At 37.1% G+C, this 21,834-nt stretch overlaps 1 protein-coding gene across 2 annotated transcripts in view; it reads left to right on the top strand.

Annotated features, from left to right (window-relative positions):
- Positions 1-11,621: 11,621 nt before the first annotated feature.
- The window catches only part of LOC144437039 (solute carrier family 35 member E3-like), a 40,382-nt gene continuing 30,169 nt past the window's right edge, over positions 11,622-21,834 (top strand). Inside the window, exon 1 of one of the 2 annotated variants that reach the window (XM_078125910.1) lies at positions 11,622-12,017. In XM_078125910.1, coding sequence (XP_077982036.1) covers positions 11,622-12,017 — 396 coding nt within the window. The remainder of the gene's footprint in view (positions 12,018-21,834) is intronic. The other variant, XM_078125918.1, reaches the window with a different exon arrangement.

Here is a 21,834-nt window from a genome sequence, read left to right as displayed (position 1 = left end):
CGAGCTTATGGGCTTTGCCTAGTTATGATATTACGCATGTGCATCGTATATACTATACGAAGAAATTGGTGGTTCTCCCAGGGATGCATTGCGGCGCGCAGTGACCACGCGTGCGCCTTCCATATACTACGTGCATTCTCCACGCGCTACTGTATCATCGTATAGCATAGGCGACATAACATCACTATGCATTGCAATATTGTAACAGTAGGCCTGTTGGCACGATTATCGTAACATTGTAACGAGTATCGAGGCATCACTGTACCTCAAGGAGAAATTGTTACACTATTTAGAAGTTTGATGCACGGCGGTATGCGATACGGACCACTGATGACATAGCGCAGTTTAATTTCCGGGTTGTGGAAGTGTGGTTTTGACATTTATATTGTCGATAATTGATTTTTTTACATGTTCTAAAAAGAATAACTACTTTTCTATGTTTGTTGGTACAGTAACATTCCTAAATCATCCAGTTGAATTGAGAAATCGTGATGTTCGGCAACATGTCAAAACATTTGTCCAAAGACCAAAGTAACTTGGTGGAGAGTCTATGATAAGTTGGCTGATTGAAAATGAACAATATTAATCTAATGGCTATGATTGTTTTTGAAACCAACAACTGCATAGAGTGTTGACTTTCTTTACTTCTCGTCCATGTCAGAGAATTAAATGTCATTCAATAAAATAAATTTTGATGGTCAATACCCCTGGAAAATGACCCAAATCAAGTGTATCAACCCTGGCCCAGGCAGCCGGTCACAAATGAATCTACCCTGCGCGAGCTTATGGGCTTTGCCTAGTTATGATAGTACCTGAAAGTGTCATAATAGTCTAAATATGGGCTTCAATAGTAAAAAAAAAACATGTATAGCTTCTACGTCTCTAGGACCTCCACGAGAGGTGTACATATTCCCTTCTCAAGCTCTCCTCCCCTATCTTTCACGGTCTAGATGATTAAACTCCGTTTTGAATATATTTATCATGTGTTGTCAATAATTATGTGATAGTGCTATTCCAGGATCTTGTAAAGTATTTGTGAGACCGGCTCCCTGTAGCGTAGTGGTTAGCGCACAGGATTAGCAGTCGGGAGGTCACGGGTTCGAACCCCACTGGAAACGGGGTTTTTCTGTGACCGACCCGAACCCAGGGTGAGTGTTCTACAGGCTCGATGGTTCTACTCAGCCGTGTCTCACTCACAAGACGGGTGCGAATTTTTGGGGACTCCTGGAGTATTATAGAGCAACGTGATATAGAGCATGGGGGGGGGGGGGTATGTCAGCCTGTTTTTGTTTTTACAGATGGGGGGGGGTCAGTGACTTTTTGTCGGCCCGATGGGAAAATCCCCCCCCCGGCTGGAGAAACTGGTCGGTCCCTTATCCAGGGTTCGACGAATGTGTACTTTAGTCATTGGAGTGTGAGAGTCAAGAACTTTGCAATACAGGGAAGTCCAAGCATATAATACTTCATTGACTTCACTGCAGTGATCAATGTTCTGAGGTACATGTTGGAGGTCTATTTTTTAATGCAGTGTACATGACGGACAATTCGAGCAGGACGTCTTTGGCATCGTTGTTGTACGTGTAGTGTATAACACGTATTTACGTGTGTACATGTTCGATCATAGGGCTTGAAATTGGCCATATTTGTTTAAAAATAATTGTTTTTAGTTTACTTTCTTTATAAAAAAATTGTTCTTTGTTTACTTTTTCATTAATGCAGTTTGCTTTATCTTTTATCTTCTGGGAGACTGTCACACTGGACAAACAGTCGATCATGCATAAACTAATGAGGAACTCTTTACTTGTTTAATGCATGATCAACTGTTTGTCCAGTGTGATAATCTCCTAGAAGATACGAGATAAAGCAAACTGTTAAAGTAAGTGATCTCTCCCAATTAGGGGTAGACCATTCGATATCGGGGGGGGGGGGGCTTGGAAGATTGGTGGAGAGTCATTATTTTTTTTCCCACCTGCTTGCCTGAGAATTATTTTTTTTCTCCTTCGCCTGTGCTGGCAACTTTTTTTTTCTTTGCTTCTTTGAGATATCCGGATTTTTTTTACGTCAATGTTGAACACCTACATTTGTTGCCACAATTTTCTGTTTGGTTTTCGCACAGGGTAATACAGAGAGTAAAAAGATGCTGTTCTATCACACACAGATTTTATTTAGAAAACTACATATTTTATACATGTTTGATTTTCAATTAAATAAACATCATTGACAGTTTTTATGCCATGGTATGATGACACACTGAAAATACAAATCGGAAATTTGATTGGTGAGCTCAGACATTCACATAGACCGGTCAGTTTCTCCAGCTTGGGGGTGATGGGGGGGGGGTGTCAGTGTTTTTCCCATTGTGGCAAGAAAAAGTCACTGACCCTCGTGAATAAAGTTTCATAGCATCTGATAAGATATAGAGGGAAGAGCTTTGAGACTGGGATATGTCTACCTCGTGTGTGTGTGTGTGTGTGTGTGTGTGTGTGTGAATGGGGGGGGGTTCTATGGGGTCTCCCCCTAGAAGCCCTGGAGGATTTTTACTTCTAAAGGCAATGTTTAGGCTATTCACTGACACTTGCAGACAATAATTTACAAACTTTACAATACAGCTCTAACATGTAAAAAACAACTACGTGAGGTTGAAACATTTTTGAAATAAAGTTTCATAGCATCTTGACAGTAAGAGGTGAAGGGAAGAACTTTGATTTGAGACTGGAACATGTCTACGTCTTATGGGGGGTTCTAGTGGGTGTCCCCTTAGAAGCCCTGGAGGTTTTTACTTCTAAAGGCAATGTTTAGGCTATTCACAGACACTTTCAGACAATAATTTGCAAGCTTTACAAGACAGCTCTAACATGTAAAAAGCAACATACAAAGAAAACATCATCACCTCGCAAAAAGGCAGCGATGGCTGTAATCTGCTTCTCTTTTAAGACGTCCAGTGAAAGTTTTGTTTTGCCATGTTCAATTGCTTTTCTGAGTTGTTCAGTCAATGCCATGGTAAACCTATGGTGGGGAATATCTGCATGCAAGTGCTGACAAACACATTTACATCATTACTATGTCTTATCGGTTTATGGTAATTGTGAGTTTGATGAGTGTGTAGACATTGTCATTCACACCTTTCAGTTAAGGCATTGGTGGTTTTTACAAGCCCCTCCTTGAGCTGAATATGCATGAAAAAATTGTCCTCTGCTTGTGCTTGTCGCTAATGCGGTTCTCTGATTGGCAGTTATTTATATCCCTGAACTGCAGAGATGACATTTGCTAGACCTCGGATGTTCCATCCTTAAGCTTGATAGCGATGTTCGGTAGTGCGCCGTATTGTATCGGAAGAACATCCGAGGTCTAGCAGATGGACTATACATACAGCTGAAAGAGAGAAAAGTAGACAGGGAAAGAGAAAAAAGTTTTTATATCACCACAAAACTCAATGAATGAATTGATCAATATCACACACAAAATAAGTTATATTGCACCACAAAAATTGATCATTCATTCGATCAATCATTCAACCAAATAATAAATCAATCAATAAATCGATCGATCAATCGATTGTTCAATCAATTTACACAGGGGCGTGTAATATTTCAGAGATTGTTGTTTTCTTATTGCTTAGAATGCCGTTTTCTTAGGAAAATACCGTACGAATCTTGCTGCTACAAATGTATCAATCTCTATATACTACGAAGAAATATTAAAAGGGTGATTATCTTTTTTCAAAACAAAAACATACCTGCATGAAGAATAGGTGCCAAGTAAAGTTGTACACTATCACTGGGGGCAAAAAATGCTTTTGTAACAAGAAAAATGGACCTTTTACAGTAGTAGTAGTAGTAGTAGTAGTAGTAGTAGAAGTAGTAGTAGTAGAATCATTTATTATAGTGACATGAGGTAAACAGACTACCGGAAAAAACAATTTATATTACACAACCTCCCAGCCAAATAGGCTTATATGTCACCTAAAGTGAAATAAAACATAACTGGAACAGATTGAGGAGCTTTTTTACAATAATGAAAATATCATTTACAAGGCGTAAATATGAGTTATGAATTAATGTACAAGTTGTCCCTTCTCATTAAAAATGCTTTCTCAATAAATCTTGTCATTTTCCGCACTTTTCTTGCTACCAAGTACCTTAGTTTTTCGTTTTCAGGTAAGTCAGTGTACTCATCTCCAAAATCAAAAGAAGAAACCCGAAGGTCATTGTAAAAACTACAGTGCAAAAGAAAATGAACTTCATTTTCGACATCATCATGGCAGAGGGTGCAAACTCTTTCAGATATCGGTTCCCCTCTGAATCGTCCAGTTTCTATACGAAGGGGCAATACACCTGATCTGAACTGAGCCATGAAAGAACGTTGACTTCTTGATAAATTCATGGACACATAGGGTTCAACACCGTAACTAGTTTTGAAAATTCTATATGTTCTTAATTTTGGTTTATGGTGCACCGTTTCTGACCAAGCTTGCTCTAAATTAATTCTTAGTTTACATTTTTCTACATTTTTTAGATCAATTGGCAACAGAAAATCAGTTTCACTATCTATATTTAAATCATCAAATATAGTGCCTAATTCTGAAGACCAGTTAGAATTTCCGAGACTAAAATCCCACAAAAATATTTTCTTGGTCAGCCTATTTTCATCAAGTTGAAATAAGTGATTCCAGTATCTAATCATCGAAATGTGTCTACGAACTCTACACGAATGCCAACCAGTATCGCCAGTCAATGCATGTATTGGGGTAAACCTATTAACACCGAGAAAATATCGCAAGGCTCGGTTTTGTATCGTATCACATCTTTCATGTTTTCCAAAACCCCAAACCGCTGAACAGTAATCAAGTATAGGGGATACACATGAATCAAAAAGCTTGGAATAGCTACTAAAACCCATATTCTTAAGTACTTTGAACTTCGAGTTTACAGCACCAAGGGCTCTACTGGCTAAATCCGCAAGGCTAGATGATGTAATCGAAAAATCCAAGTGTTCACTCAGTGTTACTCCTAGGTACTTATATTGATCTACATAATGCAAAATATTTCTACCAATATGAAATTCAAAATCACTTCTTACATGACTCTTTTTACGAAAATGAACTACTTTCGATTTTACATCACTTACAGATAACCTCCACTTACAGCACCAATCATAGACAAAATCAAGCATTGACTGCATATCTACTTCGTTGTCTGATATCAACGCAATGTCGTCAGCATAAAGCAACAACGGCACATAATCTTCACCAATCTTGACACCTTTCTGCATTGATTTCAAGTCAGTTGCCAAGTCATTTATAAATAAACTAAACAAAGTGGGGGACAAGTTATCACCCTGACGAACTCCAATATTCGTTTCAAACCAATCCGTGTATAAAGAGTTGATTTTTACACAAGCATTAGTATTGTGATACATAGCTTTGATACTGTTGTACATCTTACCATCAACTCCGTTTACTAACACTTTATACATTAAAGAGTCCCTGTTTACATAATCAAAAGCTTTCTTTAAATCGATAAAAGTAACAAATGTAGATAAACCATTGACTAATCTATTCCTTAAGATTGATGACAGAACAAAGATATGATCTTGACATGATCTATTTCTTCGAAATCCATTTTGTTCATCAACCAGGATATTATTGTCTTCGAGATAGCATAGCAATCGCGAATTTAACAAGGCGCTATGTACAACCGACATTTGTAATAATTGCCGAAATTTGTAATAACGCCGATATTTGTAATTAAAATCACGTTTTTCGTGTAATAAAACCGACATTTGTAACAATTGCCGAAATTTGTAATAATTTCTATGAACGACAAATGTAATAAAAATTGCCGATATTTGTAATAAATTTCAGAAAAAATGTAATAAAATTGCCGAAATTTGTAATAAAAAATTACATTAAGGAGGGTCCTTCCTTTCACACTAAAACATGGGTTATCTAAATAAAGAAATACAGGATCGCAAAAACATCACGTCAAACGAAAGTGGATTTAACAAGGATTAATTGAACTGGTTAATATAATAATTAATTGAACAATTAAACAAGTTATTATTATTTCAATCAATCCGCATATATGTATGTATGTATGTATGTATGTATGTATGTATGTATGTATGTATGTATGTATGTAGTATGTATGTATGTATGTATGTATGTATGTATGTATGTATGTATGTATGTATGTATATATGTATGTATGTATGTATGTATGTATGTATGTATGTATGTATGTATGTATGTATTATTATTATTATTTAATTTCTTAAAAGCGCACTACACTACGTCTCAGTGCTCTTTGCATAACGAAAAAAAGATTGCATATAAGAGGTACCGATTAATAAAATACTAAAAAAATGCCATACAATAAAGAACTACAATGCGTCATGAAAATAAAAAATATGGGAAAAATAATAATAATTAAAATGCCATATACAAAGTGGAGAGAGAAAAATTAAAATCTTACACTCCATAATGAACTTTAAAAAGATGGGTTTTCAGGGTGCGTTTAAAAGATTCAATAGAACAATTAGGAGTGATTTTAAAAGGTAGTTCATTCCATAGGATCGGTGCTGCGATGGAAAAGGCGCGGAAACCATAGTTTTTGGTTGTTGTGTTGGTGTCGTGTCTTGATAAAAGTAATCCTTCCGATGAACGAAGTGTGCGCCGAGGAACTATGATGTCTATTAGCGAGCATAGATAATCTGGACATTTGCCGGAGATAATTTTGTATGTCAGGAAAATGATCTTGAATTGAATTCGTTTCTCAACAGGCAGCCAATGTAAATTACGTAGAACAGGTGTGATGTGATCGAATTTCTTTGTACCGGTAATGAGTCGTGCAGCGGCGTTCTGTACAGATTGTATCTTTTGAAGTTGGTAGTTGTTAATTCGGTATAGCATAGTATTGCAATCTAGTCGCGATGAACTTGTAGAATGTTTTATAATAGCACAACCAAATGTTGTTGTGGCCACTATATATAACATTACAACTTGTTTTGTATATTTACAGAGACTTGTACCAATTACAAATATACTTGTAATAAAGTTGTTGAAAACTTGTAACAAAATTGCCGACCTTTGTAATAAACTAACGATAATTGTAATAAAATTGCCGACATTTGTAATAAACTTTGACATTTGTAATAAAATTGCCGACATTTGTAATAAACTGACGACATTTGTAATAAAATTGCCGACATTTGTAATAAACTGACGACATTTGTAATAAAATTGACGACATTTGTAATAAACTAACATTTGTAATAAAATTGACGACATTTATAATACAATTGACGACATTTGTAATAAACTAACGACAATTGTAATAAAATTGCCGACATTTGTAATATAACGTTGCCGACATTTGTAATAACTTATTACCGACATTTGTAATAAAATTGCCGACATTTGTAATAAACTAACGACATTTGTAATAAAATTGACGACATTTGTAATAAACTAACGACAATTGTAATAAAATTGCCGACATTTGTAATAAACTGACGACATTTGTAATAAAATTGCCGACATTTGTAATAAACTGACGACATTTGTAATAAAATTGACGACATTTGTAATAAACTAACATTTGTAATAAAATTGACGACATTTATAATAAAATTGACGACATTTGTAATATACTAACGACAATTGTAATAAAATTGCCGACATTTGTAATAACATTGCCGACATTTGTAATAAAATTGCCGACATTTGTAATAAACTAACGACATTTGTAATAAAATTGACGACATTTTTAATAAACTAACGACATTTGTAATAACATTGCCGACATTTGTAACACAATTGCCGACATTTGTAACGACATTTGAAGTAAAACTGACAGTAAAAATTTACAAAATAAGTGCCTCATCTTCACCAATCCTAGATTTCAACAAATTAAACACCTGGATCTAAGAAACTTTATCAAAATTCCCTGTGTAAGAACTTATTCTACAAGTTAAGCCAGGGAAGTTTTGCGCCGGTATTTAGCACCAAAAATTGATGCAGAACTATATTGTTATGTATTTACTTCTATGATTCAAATCCAAAATTCTTCCTTTATATATCAGAGTTTATCGTTGGTTGGCCTGTCATAGGTTTGTGTTAATAAAACCATCAGGCAAATATTGGCAAGCGATTATGTTTCTTTTTATACATAAGTACAATTAGTTCACAGACCAACAATAATCGAACCTGGAAACTGGTATGTGTGTCGCTAGACATTGGTGAGATATAGTGATATACAGTATCCATAACACCAAGTGTCCGTAATGTATGATGTCTGAAATATTCGCCTTTATGCATATTAATCTCTTCACACTCACGGACAAGAATATGTCCCTGTAGACTTATTGATATACTAACTAATTTGTTGTTGTTTTTTAAAAATACTCATATCAATTACTTCTCAAGCCATTATGAAGCTTTCAATTTTTGCCCCCAAATGCACTCTAAAATTGGTTGTGAAATCGCCGTTTCTAAGATTTCTAGAGAAATCAGTTTGTTGGTAGTCAACCGACCAGCTAACCAACCAACCAACCAACCAACACTTTGTCCGCAATGATTAAAATATATACATTCGATCATACAACCACGAAATGTTGATCAAGTGATGGATTGATGATGCTAGTTCGTATATTCACTCATCACTCAGAAGCCTTCACAATCACAAACAACTCATACATTCGCCGCTTGTACACTAGAGGAAGTAAGATTTAAGAACTAGATAAAATCAGGTTAGAAGACAGATTGAAATTACTTTTTAGCTACCCTCCATACGCCCGTCTTTCCATCCCTCCGTCAGTCAGTCAGCCAGCCAGCCAGTCAGTCAGTCAACCAACCGACCAGTCAACCAGCCAACCAACCAGCCAACCAACCAACCAACCAACCGACAAGTTATCTTTTGACAAAGTCAATTTAACAACACGTCCACCAATGATCAAAATTTACATTCGTTCAATAAAGCACGACGTGTTCATCAAGTGAATTATGATTTGAACTGATGGGTTGGTACATGAGTACTGCTGGGTATATAATGTAGGTACTAGTAGGTAAGTAAGTAGCTAGGTAGATAAGTAGACTTATTATTGACTGACTGATTGATTGATTGATTGATTGATTGATCGATTGATTGATTGATTGATTGATTGATTGATTGATTGATTGATTGATTGATTGATTGACAAAGACTCAAAGATCCAAGTGGCTGACATAATTGTTGTAAATTAATTCTAGGAAGCCTGTAATGACGATATTTTAAATCCTTTCTAAGTTTAGAATGAGTAATTCCATTTCTTTGAAAGTCAGAGAGGAACTCCCTTAACCTTTTTTTTATTACAATTTTCGGCAGGTTTATTACACATTTTTTTCTGAAATTTATTACAAATATCGGCAATTTTTATTACAATTGTCGTTCACAGAATTTATTACAAATGTCGTCAGTTTATTACAAATATCGGCAATTTATTACAAATGTCGGCAATTTTATTACAAATTTCGGTTTATTACAAATTTCGGCAATTATTACAAATGTCGGTTGTACAGCGCTATACAACTTAGCTACAGAAGATTGTAGACTAATACCTCTGTAATTTAGTGGGATTCTGTTATCCTTTGTTGTATCTTTTGGAATGGGTGAAATAATGGCCCTTCTCCACACATCAGGGATCTTACCAGAGTCAAAACACAATTGAAAAAGTTGATGTAGAACAGAAATGGCCTCATCGTTCTGCAACACTTTGTAAGGAATTTTGTCAACTCCTACTGTTTTACCCTTCTTTGCCTTCATAACTACTTTTCTAACGTCTTCTAAAGGAAAATTCCTATTCAATAAATAGTTACATTCATACAATGGATCATCCATATGTCCTTCTAACACTTGTTTATGATCATTCATTCTCTCTCAAAAAAGTTATCGTCAAAATTAGCATTAATAGGGTTTTTATACAATGTGGAATATTCTTGGCGCCAAATGTTGAGAACGTCCTTGGTTGAACATGAAATATATCCCAGATCATCATATACTTCCATCGGAATTGGTTTACTTTTCGTTTGTCCGAGTCGTTTTAATTTATCCCAAAATTGACGAGGATCGTGAAGACATGAAGCTTCAATGTCATCAACTACCGAACTCCTATACTGTCTTTCATGAAATCGCAGTCTTTTGTCGAATAGACACCGCGCTTTCTTAAAATCCGCGTGCAGTCTTCGTTTACCCGACGCTTGACCCTGTGTACCGTACGAACACCTTTTCCCTTTCCTTCATATCATTCCATAAAGTAGACAACTCTGCGTTCCAGTATGTCTTATGACTTCGAAATTTCTTTCGCGTACGATTAGAACAATCATATTTTGGAATCGTTTCATCCATTTCTTTAGTTATACAGTCACATAGACTATCATAAATGTCATCAATTTCGGACTGGACCTCACGACAGCTTTCAATATTCGAAATGACCGAACATTTGATTCTGCATTCAACGGTTGTTGTCCATGGTTGCGGTTTATACAATAATTCAAAGGATAAAAATCAAAACAAATGATTGAGTGATCTGGAATTTTACATCTGTCATTTAACAAGTATTGCAAATTATAATTATCAATAACATTCTGCATGGTAATAATATTGACATTTTTACAGTAGCGTACTTGATCATGTGATACACATATATAATCAACAACAGCAGTACCTCTACTTGAAATTGAAGTGAAGTTGTCATTAGGAACATTACAGCGACCATTCAGTATACAAAACTTAGATTCTAATAAAAATTCATGAAAATCACGTCCATGCTGATTTACATTTTGATCAATGGGGTGCCTGTCAGGAATATCATCAAGGTCATGAATATTGTCACTCAGGTGACCAAGACGAGCATTTAAATCTCCACAAATAACTAAACAATCAACTTCATTATCATAAGTTTACAATAAGTGAGCGCTGTATACACTCCTCTGTATGTCAAAGGCAAGTCAAATGATGTAGCCCTCTAATGTTCATTACTGATTGGCCCAGAAAGGGGCATTGACTAATGACATCAGATGACCACTACATTTCAAATTCAGAAGCACATCCCTATCACTAAACCCCGAACCATGGATTGCGACAGCTTCCTGGTGAGTATACTTGTACGATTTCCAATACAACTGCAGTTTTACCATGTCAAACTGTGATTCTGTGTATACTGAAATTGATTTCATTTTCGGTGGCCCATAAAGTAGTGATGCTTCCGGGGGATTTGAACGGCTTTCTTTATATAGGCATAATTTCGAACACCAAATCGGCAACGAGCTGATTATTCAAAATAGCTAGACGTATAGAGGAGTTTATACAGGTTCGTGAATCGATGTCCCTCCTTGTCTCTTCCCCTTACATGTAGGAATATATAATCAAAGGTTGTTATATTTAGTCCGTAGACCTGGAAAACAACAATCTATGAAATATTACACGCCCCTGTGCTCGCTGACCCCTGTGGTTATCCCAGGCATTATCCGAGTCCCCGGTCACCCAGCCTCTCGTCGCTGAGGGCTCTGCCTACGAGACAATCCCAAAACGCATGTAGTGTATACATTGTATAGTATGTTTATCAGTTACCCACTTCCGGATAAAATGGCGGGGCACATAGGCCTAGGACGGTTTAAACTGCTCGCCGGTCTTGTCATTAATTTGTGCTCTTCAATATGTATTGTCTTCCTAAACAAGTGGATATATGTAAAATATGGCTTCCCGAACATTACTTTAACATGTATACACTTTATTGTAACGACGATTGCACTCGTCTTCTGCGAGCGGACAAACATATTCTGTCGAAAGAATCTTCCGCTGACTGGGATGATTCCGCTAAGTCTCACTTTTTGTGGCTTCGTGGTTTTCACTAACTTGTCTTTACAAAATAACACAGTCGGAACTTATCAACTGGCAAAAGCCATGACAACTCCAACTATTTTACTTATACAGCGGACCTTCTACGAAAAGAAGTATTCCACAAGGATAAAGTTAACTCTGGTAGGTGTGTCACTATTATTATTCGTACATGTAGGATCCGTGTTGTACGCGTATCACCGTATGGTCCTTTATTATGCATGGAGGTAGGAAGTCCTCCATGGTACAGTTTACAAACTTACTTGTAAGTATTCAAAAAAAATCCATGTTGATAAATGTAAGTGAACCTGTATACATCAGCAAGGCACACTAGACCAAAACGGAGACTTTCTCCGTATCAGGAGAATTCTCCTGGTTGGGGTTCAAAATGGTCACCTTATCCATGATTCCGAGAGTACTGTCCCTGATTAGGAGATTTTCTCCACTGTGGGAGATGTTTCCCGATCAGATGACTCCTATGGGATATCCCTAGTTATATAGTAGACACTATGATGATCAACATAATATGTTCCAAATCTCTGATGAAATATGAAGTTTTACACCATAAAAACTTCCTTACAAGAGATACATCTGAAAGAACTCGAGGACACTCACTGAAACTACAGAAACACCATTGCCGTCTTGATGTCCGGAAATTTTATTTCACAAATCGAATTGTAACTAAATGGAATTCCCTGCCAAATCATGTCTGTACACTCATTTGAACAGCGCCTGGATAAGTTCTTGTCTACCCAGGAAATCAAGTATGACTACAAAGAGAAAATTACTACAATACCAGGACTTCAGCAACCAGATCTGGACATAGAGCCTATTAGAGGCCTAGAGGCCTGCGCCCAGTATACAACCTAAGTAAACCTAATTAAATGTTATTAGTATATTACTACACAAAGAGATCTCTTGAATGGTGACATTTTTATGATTTCTTATTCATTGTTTTCCAAGAATTTTTAGAAAGACAACTACCAATAACAAATAGCTGTAAATGAAATGTAATGTTTTGCTACTGATTACTGTAGGCATATGAAGTTTTACACCAATGGAAAACAGCTTTTTTTGATGAACACGCCATAATGAAATCTGGTACATGTACTTTGGCTGACTTGAAAATGCTAATCAGTTTTTCTTACTTCTAAAGTGTACAATAAGGCTTTGACTTGCCACTTTCTTGATAACAGTAATGAAAATTAGATGTTGACACTCACACCACTCTTTCTCTATACTCATTTATTTAACTTTGTCAATTGAAAATGAAATATTCACAACATGTGAAAAGGTGAAACATCAACAACTGAATCTCTTTAGATCTTCAGGCATTACATTATCTTCAGACGTGCATGGCTTCTTGAAATTTCCTCTTTTTTATACCCAAATGCTAAAGACAATACAATTCAGCACCTCCTCCAGGAGTGTCGTGACCACCTCTGTGACGCTGAAATTGTTGGTTTGCAGGAGGATTAACTTATTAAAGTGTACATGCAAAGGTACATACTTTTTTTCGTAATTATGTTTATTTTGCCATAAAAATAAAGGAAATCTGGTTTGTAATAGTACAATATAATTCTAACACGAGAAATTGCGCAAAAAATGAGGCACTCTTGGCTCAGCCACAGAGCACCTTCAGGTAAGTACCTCTCATTTGCATATGGATAGGACAGGATTTGGAACTTTATGACGTCACTTCGGGAACACAAACGCATTCGTCAGTGTATCTTTACATGCAAAGCCATTATGGTCGAACCAGAAGGTCGACTTCAAAACCCGTTTTCGCCAGAACCCGACGTTGAATATTGATCAGATTCCTCAAGCGTAGAGCAATACACTCCAGCATTAACATCTGATGGTGTGATTTAGCCAAATTCATTCGAACCGACCGCTAGCAGTAACGATAGTTCCTCTGGTAGTGAATGAGTATGTCCTAGTGAAGCCGTGTTGTTTACATAAAGTGATGCTGTTATCAGCGTCCTTTGTTGACATAACTATTCAATGGGTGGAAAACAGCTCCTGCAGACAATGTAATCGAAACGAAAATTATGTAATATTTCCATACCCATCAAACATACAGAGAATGAGAATGGCTTAAAGAGTTCCCCATAATATTCTCTCAAGTTGTTCAAATGTAGCGTGTTGTAACAGTACATTCAATCTATGACCATTCAAAATCTTCGCGAAAGTAGACCCACAAATTCGTTAGAGCAGAACGTTTTGTTGGATAACCGTCCCTCTTGAAAGCTATGTGTACACGTACTTTATTTCATTTTTACTGCGTTCATTACCATCCACACAGTGACATGAAGTGGTTTCATCTTCTTTCAAAGCACGGCCCATGTTCACTGAAGCTGGCTGTACTGTGGTGTATTGTGTATTGTCTCCGACCATTTTTGTTTGAGTTTTTTATGGATAGACATGTCTTACGTTGTGGAAGTTATTTGACCTGGGAGCGTGAAGCTTAGTGCTGACTGTGCTTTGCTGTGTCCATCCACTTTTGACATGTGGTTGGCATGACACGGTAATTGTTCATGTAGACAAAACAATGGAAACAAAATTGAATAGCAACATTACAATGAGCGTTGCGTCTTTTTACTTTGATATGATTCCGACGATGTATGTGATGTATCACAATGAAAACGATCAACTCCCAGCAACATGGAAATCAAAACATACAATCGGACTACGCATTGTTTAAAAACAAATGCTATCGTAATGAAAATATTTTATAAAGCTAACTTGCTTTCTTGAAAACATCATTTCAAATTATTTTATTTGTCTTCCTTTTTTCGCTTTGATCATGGCGACACCGGTGGCGTGGAGAACCCCGGCCCCGGTAACATTTACCGACTTTCACTGTATGGCGTCACTGTCCAGTTTTTACGTGATTTCAACTGCCTTCACCCATTATTACCTACTCAGTTATATCACTCGGAAATATGTGTAGGGTGATGTTTCACTGCGGGTGCTGCCGACAAAACACCAAGGAACCATTGTTGTCGGAAGACTAAACTGGTACACCACAATATGTACAGTTACAGATAATACTATAATGCAAGCGTAATTAGTAATTCATAAGTAAACATTACACAAAGGCTTAGAAGGCTTTTGTAACACGTGGGACCTCGACACCTTTCGTGAGCTGGTTGCGGTGCCGAAGTTAGTCGAAGCACAGGGGATTAAGGGGGCAAGTATTTTTGCGACTTTCTTGCCAATGCGCGCAATATTTAGAGGTATGAATGCAATTTCATTTATTTTTATGGCAAAATAAACATAATTACGAAAAAAAGTATGTACCTTTGCATGTACACTTTAATGTACCTGAAAAATAGGAAATGGTATGCTAAGTAATGACAGACATTTTCAATTTTTGTTCATGTTTCTGAAATGAGTATCATGTGAAGCTAATCTGTACGATGATGAATTAAAATTGTCATCACAGAGTGTGGAACAAACCACTCAGAAAAGTGGGTTAATTGTTGTAACATCTTGATAAGATAACAGTAGCACAATAAATACAGAAATCAAATCAGTTTTATTATGAAGTGAGTGATCAACTGCACAAAGCTACCAAAGACTAGATAATAATCAAGCTGACTTAAGTGACAAGGTTTTGCCACTGAAATCATTTTATTGTGTCACTTATCATGTGATATAACATTCATATGTTGCACATTTTCCATTGTATACAGTACATTTGTACTTCTAATAAAGATTGTTTTGTTGAAATCAAATCCTAATTACAAAATGTACATACCTGCACAAACAAGTTTTTTCTCCTTTTCAAGAATGAATCGATTGTTGTCTTTTCCTCTTGTCTTTTTCATAATCCAGTATCATAGTTTAGCATCTCGACTGGACTGTATCAGCGGACTGCATGAATACATCTCCAGTCTCAGACGACTAAAAATAGTGTTTGAGATCCAGTTTCGTCAATCTCGTTCCTAAAAATGTTAATTGTGGTTCGACCCCATAGTGAGCAAATTGCAAACGGCGCATGTCAGTACATAAACAAGTATGGTCAGTAGTAATCCATTACAAATTGACAAGTCCTCATCATCCCTCATTAATATTCATTTGGTACAGCTGTTTTGACTATCGTGGGAATTTAGCATTTAGCAGGTAATAACAAGTTCATGTTGTCGTTACCCCACCTCCAGTAAAATCCTATGGGGACGCAGCAATGTCATTTGGTACAGCTGTTTTGACTATCTTGGGAATTTAGCAGGTAATAACAAGTTCATGTTGTCGTTACCCCACCTCCAGTAAAATCCTATGGGGACGCAGCAATGTCATCATGTCGGTGGGTTGTCGGTGGCCAAGTGGTTAAACCACTTGCCTCTTACCACTGCGGTCGGGGTTCGAACCCTATTCAGGGTTCGATTAAATTTACCACGCTGTAAGTAAGAAGAGTATTGTTCAGTTTGACTCTACCGAACAACGCAGGTTTTCCCCGGGTACTCCGGTTTCTCCTGCATTAACACTGAACCCATGAGGGATGGCCCTCACTGGACTTCTTGGGTGACAAGTGTTTAAAGGTGCCTGTAAATGGGCTTTATGCCCGTTGGTTTACCTGAATAAATAAATAAATAAATGTTTGTATGAACACTGCTGGGGTAAAGCACTGGAATGTGTATGAGAGGAACGAGATTGACTAGACTGAATATGTATTCATACAATCTGTTGATACAGTCAGTCGAGATGCTAGACTAAATCTATCGTGGTCCTCAACAAAGTAAACATATTTCATCTCGAATAAATATACTAGCTATTAGATTACCCATATTATCAGCAGTAAAATTGTAACGAATTGAGGAAATTTTGTGAGTTTCATGTTGTCATTTACATGACTTTAGCAACTCGTCTGGAAGAAAACTTGTATGGTTTCCCTTGTTGCGATATCACTTAATACAACAATCCTATTTAACATTCAATTTTGTAACGAATCATGGTATTCGAAGTATACAGTTTAGGAAACCAACAAATCAAATATCGCGATGTGTTCATGATATTATATATGATTGGACAATATTGACGTTGGCAATCAAGGTTGTGACCCCAGCACATGAAAGAAAGCCTACAACTAGATATTTAGCCACGTCCGGTCCAATTTCTCAGTGTTTGTTTTGATGTTAGAGACGTTATTTCTGTACGACTTGAAGAATTTTACAATATATCTAATTGATAAATATGGATTATATCAACACGTGGATAAATTCAACCCAACACGAATGTGCTCTCCCGAGTCCATACGTACACATACACTGCTTCAGCTTTGATCGGCGGAACTATCCTATGTATACTGCCTATCAATAATCAAATATATAATAATCACCTGTATACCGTGATAAAAACAAGCAATAATTTGAGTCCCCAACAAGTCGATGAGACCTACTTCTGTTTAGTCCGATCCGAATGCGAGTTTCTGAGGTTTTACATGGGTCTCAGACTCGGACTAGAGTATTGCACCCTAGACAGCCCTGGCGTAAACTTGCGTTCACAAGCCAAACATGTGACAATACAAGACCACAACGAAAACTGTGAAACATTTACAGGTCACTCTCATTTTATATATGGACAACAAAATTAGGTCGGTCACAGTAAGTTGTTCCATTTACATGATGCAATGACTCGGAGCGTGCTTCCATATGCTCGGAGCAAATCGAATCAATTAGTGTATTATGGGAGCAACAAATGTACCGGATACGCCTTCTTGAAGTTTCCCATTGGTATTCTTATAGCTAGTATATTTATTCGAGATGAAATATGTTTATTTGTTGTTAAATGCGCCGTTCAACAAAAGGCGACGCGAGTACGATTGGCTAAAATATGCTGTCATCAAGATGCCGTCAATGCTCGTCAGGACGGTATCGGAATGCTTCTTGTCCGCAATTAATAAAAAATCAGATAAATAAAAGTCAATGAATGTGAAACGTGACATTACAAGTGTTTATGTATATCTAGTCTAGCCGTTTTTATTTATTTTGCCAAAATATGGGGAGATAATATTTAAAAATTTATACACACAGACACTGACAATTAGTGAGAAAGTGTGAGTAAATATCGGTAAATGTTGGTTAAGGTACACGGGGAAGAACCGCTGGCCGACCGCTGCCGAGTGCAGGCCCTTAGATCTGTAACAATTACTAACATACATTGTTGACTTCACATGTCACTCATATGGAAATTTGCTGTTTTTTCACAAAATCTTGACCAAATTTGACGTTTTTGTAAAGAAAATTCCTTCCACCAAGCAATTATTTTTTCATACATTGATTCACTAGGTATTTTTAAGTCTGTATTCGAAGTTTCATGAAAAAATTGGTGAAAATTTCGGCGAGCGTTTCCTGTAAATGTATTTGGCGTACACCCTGAACTGTGACCTAGACACATTCAAAACAACATACTCTATCGATGTTTGATAAGAAAATAGGTGAATTCCCAATTAATTATAAGTAAAAACTGTGAAAATGGTCCATTTTTGAGTCCAAACGTTGTCATTTTCAAGTCCCAGGCGAAATCATGTAAAACTGTAACGAGTGATCCGATTGAAAAGTGAGTACATCGATAGGTCAGAGTCTGAAGAATTACCATAGAACTACATTATCATCCGGGTACTTCCCGCTAACACGCAAAGTTGGGTCCAAGGATTAGTCCGAACGTGGAAAAATCTTGCCGAACGAAGCCGAAGATGACGTATTTAATAAATATTCATGAGAGGTTACAGGTGGCGCCATGATAATGGTGTGGAATGCGGAAGTAGGTCTCTGCATAACGGATCACCCGATAGTGTACGAGTTGTGACATCGCGGGAATTTTAAAAGATTAGTGCAGTAAATAAGATTTTTTTTGTCGGCAATGACAATTCTTGAGTATATTTTGGTAAAGGAGCAGGAACATTGGACTATCTGTTCCTCCTTTTGACTGGCCGTGGTGGGACGTGAGCATAGACATAAAGTTCAAAGTCCAAAACACTTCGTGCTGTGTCGGATTACGTCGGAAATAGTCAAGGCGATTCTTCCCCGTGTACCTTAATAAGACATGTAGACTAGTTTTTGTTTACTGATGTCTATTACAACCACCAGCAATGTATTTTTTCACAATGCTGTTGATTTTTATTCACCAAGTGACTACGCTCGTCATAGTCTTATTGCTAATGCTGTACTCCTTATGACGTCATAAAATCCTGTGGTCTAGATGGGACCGGAAATACCCGAAAACTCTCGAAGTAAATCCGAAGGGAACTGACTGAAAAAAGGTCATTTTAAGGTGTTTGCAGACGCTTTTTAAAAGTTTTAAAACCAGAATGCGTTTCACAAACATGTCGTCTAGCAAATTAGCGATAGTGAATGTGAGCATTTTGAATCACCTTTAAAGACATGACCACCAAATTTTTTGCAGGACCACTGACTGTGTTATCAATTTTACTAGTCTGTGGGATAGTGAGTTTTTTACTCCAGTGTCGAACCCTGATCTGGTATATCATTTTTAGCACAACTGAGCTGAGGTTCAGCAGTGCCATAGGGATCGTCCGACATCTGTCTCTGTCTGTGTGTGTGTGTGTGTGTGTGTGTGTGTGTGTGTGTGTGTGTGTGTGTGTGTGTGTGTGTGTGTGTAAACATCTTAGTCAAAAACCGCTGAACCGATTGCCATGATATTTGGTGGGTCCATTACCTTGGGTGTCTAGTTGGGGAATTGTTCAAATCAAAATGATAACATCACAGGTGTGTGATTTGGGTCAAAAAATGTGATTTTTGGTCAAAAAAACTCAGAAACTATTGGGCAGATTGGTGCAAGATTGGTGAGAACATTGTTAAGCGGGTGTAAAGTAAGATTTGTTAATGACGTGATGATTCCATAAGTGATATGCAAATTAGGGCTAAAAATGTGTCTTTTTGGTTAAAAATCTAAAATTCCAAAACTACTGAGCAGATTGGGCTGAAATTTAATGGGAATGCATATAGAGATGTATTGACGAAGAAATATTAAGCATACAATGATTCCATGAGTGATATGCAAATTAGGTGTAAAAATGTTCATTTTTGGTCAAAAACTTATCTCAAAAAAGTACTTGGTCACCGAGTCTGAAACTTGGTGAGATGTTTCTGAAAGTGTTATTCTGCAGATTCTCTTTAAAACATTTTGAGAAATGTGGCCCTAGCGACCATGACCATGCCCTTAGCAACAACCAAATGGCAGTATATATTGATCAAATAACGACATCATCTGGTAGGCAAATGAGTAAACATTCAAAAAATGTATGCAAATACCCTAGCAACCATGACCACACCCATAGCAACAGCCAAACGGTCGTGTATTTCACAAAGATATTAGGGATTAATAGACAATTAAATAAACATACAAAAAATGTATGTAAATTTTCCTAGCAACAAGACCACGCCCATAGCAACAGCCAAATAATCACACTTGTTAGTCCCCGCCGGACGATTGGGTTCCGTGTGTCCGTGCATCCGTGCATCCGTCTGTCCGTCCACAGCCATTTCTTGGAGATGCTTGGACCGATTTTTTTCAAACTTGTTACAGGGGCAACATACAATGGCATACATATGCACATCAATTTGTTTCATGATACGATCCAATATGGCTGCCTGGCAGCCATTTTGTTTGCGATTTTTCTATGTCCAAAGCCATAACTCAGACATGATTGAACAGATCTCATTCAAAGTTGGTATTAGGACAGTGTTCTATGACATACATGTGCATATCCATTTTCGTCGTGATACAATCCCCCATACCCGACCCATCCTTTATTGTTGTAGGCATGTTCCATGTCCAACAAGCAGACACTACATATCTAAGTCTGTTTGATTTAGGTTCACAAGTGTTGTTGCATGATCAGAGTAGTGATAATTCCTTAAAAAACAATCATAACAGGGACTATGTCATTCTCAATGACTTGTTATGTTTGAATTGTTTCTCACACCCTTTTATCTTAAATGTTCTTGGCTCTCTGTATTTTAGCTGGCTTTGAATCTCATTGATGTTTTCCTCTTCTCGTTAGTTTACAAATGTATCTCTTTTCTGAAATCTTGTAACTTTGTGTCCATGAGTTTACCAATGTTGTTTAGCAACCTACTGTATTATGAGCGCTACTCTCTACCTACTCTACAACTTGCACTGTGATCGCGACCCAGTCTGAGTACGAGTGCGGTCGCTCTTTATTATCTGACATGTTGAAAAATGGAAAAACGATGGTGTATGTTAAGAGGTTGGCCACTTGCCATGTCTGTGTCTCCTACCTACGTGCGTGAGCCTGGAATGGCACCACTTCTCAAAGTCATGCTAACCATCTAATGCAGTAGCAAATCAAATGACTACTCTCGAACTTGTAACCAATCAATGGTCATGTAAATCCCACCACAGGAGATTACATGTACATCAATGTCACTGTGGCATCATGTTGCCACTTACTTTACTCCATTTGTATCCAAAATAACAAAAGCCTTGCCAAGCCTCAACATGGCTACATTAACCATGCTGACAAAACAACATTTTCATGCTTTTCTGCAAACCACTAGAAAATATTATTTCTCAGAGTCATACAGGTTTCAAACTTAGCATGTGCCTTGGTGGTTTTACCATTCATGTTGAGGAATCCATATTTGAATACTAAGAGGGAAATATCAGAATTTTGGCAGGTATGGCATATATAAAAATCTACCCAACTTTGTGTAATGCAGACCTGGGATGCAGATTTGCACTATTTGTACAGGTGGATTTGCAGCATTAGTTTTTAGTGAAAAGCCTCAGAAGGATAAAAAACCAGAATTATTGCAGTGGCCAACATGTAAGAGACATACTTGAGCTGTATTATTCACCAACACACTTGAGGAGTTACTTCATTTATCAAATAACTATAATCATGTCCCTATGTATTGCTATGGAGAAATCGTGAGCTCTACCCAGGCAGTAATTTTCTATATCACGGACTGGG

Source organism: Glandiceps talaboti, chromosome 1 (assembly GCF_964340395.1).
Source record: "Glandiceps talaboti chromosome 1, keGlaTala1.1, whole genome shotgun sequence".
Taxonomy (NCBI): domain Eukaryota; kingdom Metazoa; phylum Hemichordata; class Enteropneusta; family Spengelidae; genus Glandiceps; species Glandiceps talaboti.
The sequence above is the reverse complement of the archived record's forward strand: the minus strand, read 5'-3'. Positions and strand labels throughout refer to the sequence as shown.